General features: G+C 51.0%; 2 protein-coding genes across 2 annotated transcripts; both read left to right on the plus strand.

The window, feature by feature from the left end:
• The first annotated feature begins 3,739 nt into the window (after positions 1-3,739).
• Positions 3,740-4,171, plus strand: LOC137809100 (uclacyanin-3-like). Its single transcript, XM_068610241.1, has one exon. The coding sequence runs from the start codon at positions 3,740-3,742 to the stop codon at positions 4,169-4,171; it is 432 nt and encodes a 143-aa protein (XP_068466342.1).
• Positions 4,172-4,425: 254 nt separating this feature from the next.
• LOC137809101 (uncharacterized) lies at positions 4,426-4,839 on the plus strand. The gene has a single exon (XM_068610242.1). The coding sequence runs from the start codon at positions 4,426-4,428 to the stop codon at positions 4,837-4,839; it is 414 nt and encodes a 137-aa protein (XP_068466343.1).
• Positions 4,840-6,542: the final 1,703 nt, after the last annotated feature.

Consider the following 6,542-nt stretch of genomic DNA (forward strand, 5'->3'; position numbering starts at 1 on the left):
TTGTGTGCTACCTTTTCTTGTGAGCCTTAATTTTTTTGCTTGTTAATTTCTTGAATACTCTTTTAAGTAATGTCAATTACCAACTCCATTTGCAGTAGTCCTTATTTTTAAATTTGAGTTTTGTTGCTTTCAAATTGTCTGACCTATCTTGGTTGAAGTGACCTAATTTGCTTTGGTGAGCTGTGGAGCTGAATTTTTTTGGTGCAAGCTACATCACTAAAGAGGTAAAAACATAATACCTTAGATTTGAATTACCAGTTTTGGAAGGTAAGAATGAAGATCTTTGTAGAATCAATTTATAAAAGAATTTGGGATGCATATCAAAATGGTTCTTTTGTTCCTATGCTTGAAAATGATAAAGTGATTTATGAAAAGCCTTGGTCCCAATGGAATGAGCATGAAAGCAAAAAGTATTACAAAGAATATTATTACATCTGCCTTAAATTCTGATGAGTTTTCCAGGGTATCACAATGTGCCTCCATAAAGGAAATGTGGGATACTCTTGAATTTACCCATGAAGGAAAAATTGACGTGAGGAGAGCAAAGAAGCATTCTCTTATTCAAGAATATGAGATGTTTAGAATGCAGAAAGGGGAGACAATTGCTGAAGTATAAAAGAGGTTTACTCATATTATCAACAACCTCATGAGTCTTGGAAAAATGTTTGATAAAGAGGAACTCAACATCAAGATCCTCAAGTGCCTAGACAGAACTTGGCAGCCCAAGGTTGTTATAATTGATGGCTTAAAACAAGAGAGGGGGGGGGGGGGTGAATTGTTTGTCAAAGATTTTCACAAAACTTGATTAAGAATGAACCTTTCTCAAACAATCACAGATAAACAATTAAGGAAAGTGTTCCGTCCGGCTGACCGGGACGTCTTCGTGCGCGACCTCAACCGTCAGCTAGGGACTCCTTCCCACTGGTTGCCTGTGGATCCCTGCAAAAAAGAGGACAAAGAGGCGCCCTAGCGGCCGTGTGCACTCCGACGCTCAAGTCAGCCAGCAAGAAACACCAAAAACTGTCCACCTACGTGTTTGAGCACCGCGTATGGCACTCTGAAGGTGGTAAAAGAACTATGTATATGTGTGTGTGTTGTCTCCTTCAGGCAAAAATATTCCCCAGTCACTTGTACGTAACCTTCAAGCACGAGCAAGCAACTAGAGAGTTCTCTCGTAAATTTGCCGAAAGTTCCAACCCTTTTTCCAACATTCTCTGCGCTCTTTAAACTACCAAAGCATTTAAAGCGCCTTAAAGCGCTTTTAACGTAGCGCATTTAGGACGTTGAAACGCTTGGGAGCCATTATAGTACCTGAATGCTCGAAAGGGAAACTGTATTGAATGACTTTTAATTACCTGGCACCTGACTAAAGGGTGTTTCCATTCTGACAAGGCTGCTATACACGTGGAGGGCCTCACGACGCCGTGACCCCATCTGGGGGCGTTTCTGCCCATCTGGGGACGTTTCTACGTGTGAGTCCTCCTTCTTGGGAGTGCTACTGCGCTAGGGGTGACTTTTTGGGTGCCAACTCATGCCCCCAAGTATCTAGCCACTTTGAGAGCGTATCTGCCTTCCTTTTGTACTCTGCACCCGGTTGCCCTGGGCGTGACTTTCCTCTTGATTCGTATCTGCCCACAGGCGTCTCTGGGGCGGGAGGAGCACTTCACGAGTCAGGCTACCCTACACTGGTACTATTACTATGGCCTTGAAGCCACCTTTTCCTTCTCTTTATCACTGCCTCGGGTTATCAGGACCTGAGGCCTTCCCACGGCGTCGCTCCCTCCATGGTCTTTCCTACCCATGGGTATCGGGGAACCACACCGTGATTGCCTTGCTTTAGCACTGTTTGATCTGGCGACGCCCTGGTTGGGCGACGCCTCAACCTAGGCGACGTTTCCTCTTGGCGTCTCTCCACCTAGGCGACGTTTCCTCTTGGCGTCTCTCCACCTAGGCGACGCCCTGCGTTGACTTTGACTCTCCAGCTGTTGACTTTAACTTTGACTTAGTCAACGCCCGGATACGGGACGATACACAAGCCCCCCAGTCTTAAGCTGAAGACTTGTCTTCAGCGTAAAGACTAAAGCCTTGCCCACGCCGTCCACGTGCCATCCTGATGACGTGTCATTCCTTGCTGACTCAACAATTCTCGAATTGTTGACGTGACGCTCTCTGAGCCCTAGGAGCGCTCTTACTGATTGATTTGACCTCCTCTGAAACGATGATGATAACACCTTTTGGGCTAACCTTGATCGCGCGCCACGTGGCTCATCGCGCGGCCATCCTCCAGAGACCTTTGCGTTTCCCCTGGGCAATTGACCCTCCGACGCGTGGCACGATCCCACGACCCTCAGTTAGCGCCTCTTGAGTTGCGAAATGTAACGTTGAAGTTACTCCAAACCCCGCGCTCACTCTACTGTTACATTCATTCGCTCTGCAACTCCGCACTGTTCATCGCCTTCAAAACCCTTTTTCTCTGCAATTGCGATTCTCTCCTTCCTGCGCTCTTCTACTGCCTCCATTCCAATAGCAAAGGTACGATTTCGAGTACTCACGACTCTTCCCTTTCGTCGCATTATAGGATTTATTGAACTGCCTGGGACTGTTGTTATTCATGTACTACTGCATCTCTCCACTTCTTCTTCCTCCTCTGATTTTTCTCGCGTGAGTGACGCTTCCTGGGGCTCTTTCCCCTTCTTGCCATGGCTACACTTGCTAAACCCTTTTTCCTCTCTTCTTTCTCCAGCTATCTATTTTCACCATGACGCGCGCGAACGCGGAGCCTGATTCTTCCCCTACGACCCCCAAGTCCAACTACAAAGCCTTCTACCCCTGGGCCCCCGACGAGCTCCTGAGTGAATGCACCAGCCTGACTTCCTTCCAGGACCTGGAAGCTCACCGGGGGGATCCCCATTTGTACAACTTTAACGCCTTCTGCCGCACACACGACGCCCACATATCCGTCCGTCCCGGCAGGCCTGGGGAACCTGTTTGTTTGGACGACAAACCTAGAAAGGGGAAACCCTTCTTCTTCATGTACCAGACCGTGTTCAAGCGCGTAGGAGTGCGTCTCCCGTTCACTCCCTTCGAACGGGAGCTTCTTACTGAAATCAACACTGCCCCCGCCCAGCTTCATCCCAATAGCTGGGCATTCGTGAGGGGCTTTCAAATTCTTTGTGGACACCTGGGCATTCCCCCTTCTGTAGATGTCTTCCTGCATTTCTTTGAGGTGAAAAAGCAGGGGAAGAGCTTCTGGGTAAGCTTTTCCGGGATCGCAGGCAGGATCCTCCTCTCCCTCTTCCAAAATTCGTACAAGAATTGGAAAGGGAAGTTCTTCAGGGTGTGCAGTGCCAAGCACGATCCCACGGCTTTGGATGGCTTCCCCCTTTACTGGACGGAGCGCCCTAAACTGCTCAGGGCCAAAACCCTGGAAGAGCTATCTCCCGCCGATAGGGAGGTAAGCAAAGCCTTGGCGGGGTTGGGGATCGTCTTTGATACCTTGAAGCTGGTCGCTAGCGAGTACAATGCTCACGCCCTGACCACCTATTTTGGTAAGGGGCTCTCCCCTCATCTTTCTTGCTGTGAACAGCCTGCTATCGAGTGTTTGTTCCCCCATACTATTATGCTCGTTTTACACTGTGCCATGTTACTTGCATTTCACGTCTCTTCATGTATTGTGAATTCGCATAGCTGCTTTAGTACTAATTCTTGCTGCTTGGCCTGTCTTGATGTAGGATCGGTGATGGGCGCTTCCAAGAGAATGATGCTGGCGAAGGCAATGAAGGAGGCACGCGCCGCCAAGGCGGGTGCCTCCTTCACCCCTGCTGCCGATCCGGTTCCCCCACCGACTCTGTCACCGCCACCTCCAGTCACTGCTGAAGCTCCCTCTAACCCATCTCCGTCATCTCCACCTGGCCCCGAAGCGCTTCCAACTCCCAACTCTCCTCCGCCTATCGCCGCCGTTCCCCTAGCCGCGGCCTCGTCACCGGCTCCAACCCCCCTTGACAAAGGGAAACGGGTTTTGGAGATTTTATCAGATGATGAGGACTCGAAAGGCGTGGCCCCCTTCAGAAGAAGAAAATCTGCGCGGGTTCCTCTTTCGGTAGAGGCGTCGCCCCAGGGAGGGAACCCCTTCATGGACAACCCCCCAAGTGCGACCTCACTCCCCCCGTGACACTCCAAGAGGAAAGGGGCGAAGGCGCCGAATCTGCCCCGCCTCCGCCGCCGACAGAAGCCATTGCTTCCCCTGCTTCCGTCGCTGCCGCCCCTGATTTCATCGCCATCCCTCCTCCGATTATGCATCTAATGAGGGGCTTCAGTGGCGGGACTCTGCCAGAGGGCACCGACAGGAAGGAAGGCATGCCCTTCTACTTGGGGGCCTTCTTGGCGGTGGCTCTTGAATGGCGCGCCTAGGCCAGAAACGCGGTCATGCAAGCTCAAACTCTCCAGGCTTTAGAAACAAAGGCTACTACTCTGGAGGAGGAAATGAGGACCCTGGGGCGCCAGAACGAAGCTTATCAAACCTCTCTGAAACAAATGCAAGAGTCTAAGGCAGAAACTGAGAGGCAACTGGCAGAGGCATTGGAGCTCCAGGATGGCCTTTATACTCGTGAAGTCGCCCTCCAAGTCCAGGTGACGGGCCTTCAGGAATTGCTTAAAGCTGATGCAGAAATTCAGAAGGACCTGAAGGACCGTTGTCGTGAGCAGGCTGACAAGACAGAGCGGTTGGAGGGGGAAATGGCCACCCAGGCCAAAGCGATGGACCTTCTTCGGGCTGACTACGACACACTACAGGTCGAGGTCAGTCGGCTTCGCGTGGAGAAAGAGGCTCTGGAGAAGTAGGTGACCTCTGGGGATGCCGCCATTGAGGAGCTAGAGAAGGAGAAAAAGTCTCTTATCCAGGAGATGGCGGGCACTTTCGAGGAGGGGTTCCAAGAGGCTCTGACCCAGGCGTCCTGTGAGAACCCTGGCATCAATATTTCGAACTGCGACCCCATGAACCATGTCGTCGACGGGAAGGTCGTGCCCATGGACGTGGATGACTGAACCGCTGTCTCTCAACCGCCACCTTCACTTTCAAGCTTAATTCCTTTATTCTTTACGCTTGCTTTTGACTTTCTTTGTTCAAACTTGTAATTCTTTGAACTATCCGTACTCTTGCTACAAATTTGGGTGTTCGTATGATTGCTTTTGTGTCTTTGCCATATACGATTCTGCTTGTGCGATCTCATTCTCATATTTCGCCTTCTTATGCTTCGGTTGTTTCGTTTGCGTTATACTTGCTTCTTTCGCTTCGTTGGGCGGCTTTGTATGACCGGGAAAAGTCGCGTGCCAACCCCCACGCCCATGGAGAGGCTCACTTAGTGACGCCGTATCGTCCACGGGGTGTTTCTAATACCAAAAGGTCCTTTCCTTGATCCTTAACGCCCGACGCCCACGCCTAGGGAGAGGCCTGCTACAGCAGCGCCGTATCATCCTCGGGTGTCTAAAACGCCGAGTGCTCAGGGGGGGGGTCTGTTCCCTCCATGGTCTTTCCTTCCCATAGGTATCGGGGAACGCCCTGCCAACAATTTCCTGGCGTTTGGCGGTCTTATCTCCCTCCACAGTCTTTCCTACCTGTGGGTATCGGGGAGGCGATGCCAGTGACTAACTGTGCTTTCTTTGATTTCGTCTCCCTCCACAGTCTTTCCTACCTGTGGGTATCGGGAGGCGACGCCAGTTGGTATTTGGGTTGGCGACGCCCGTGACGTCTCACGCTAGCGTCGCCCTTCACGTCCTTCCGGGTGACACCTCGGGCGTTACCTTTACTTCGACGTTGACTTTGATTCTTGCCTTGGTCGACGCCTGATGGCAGCGAAGAGCTCAAGGTTTTGTCTGTGCCATCCACGTGGCGCTTCTTGTATGGCTGATGGGACGTTCCGTCATTCGCCTTGATCCACGTGGCGCTTCTTGGATGGATGATGGGACATTCAGTCATTTCACTGAGTCCTGACTCCTGCTGCGTCCCTGACCCACTTGTGACGGCGCATCGTACCACTGGATACTCTGTCAATACGACGTTTTCTGATTTAACCCAGTGGTGCCTGCGTCATCCTTTCATCTTCTGCCACGTGTATCAATCGTGCGGTGCATCCATTCGCGTCGTTTGGCGCTCTAACCGCTTTATTTAACTCTTCAAACTCTTGAACTATCCTCATCATTTCTCACTCTTCATAACCTACTTGCATTCTTTCTTCTTGCACCCTTCCTTCTTGCACCCTTTCTTCTCTGACGAAGGGTCGTTCCAGCCTTCGTTTCCCTCGCTCAACTCTTGCATTTCTGGCAGTCCCGATCTTGTTACAGAATGTCTTCTCACCCTGCTTCCTCCAGGGTTCATCCCAAAGACTTGTACCCTTGGGCTTCGAGTGAACTTCTTGACGAGTGTTCATGCTTACTCTCTACCAGGGCCATAAGGGAGCACAAAGGGGATTCGTGTTCCTATGACCACCGGGACTTCGCGAGGAGGCATGACGACGACATCGCTGTGCTCCCTTGCACTCTAGGGG

This window comes from Phaseolus vulgaris, chromosome 2, assembly GCF_000499845.2.
Source record: "Phaseolus vulgaris cultivar G19833 chromosome 2, P. vulgaris v2.0, whole genome shotgun sequence".
NCBI lineage: Eukaryota > Viridiplantae > Streptophyta > Magnoliopsida > Fabales > Fabaceae > Phaseolus > Phaseolus vulgaris.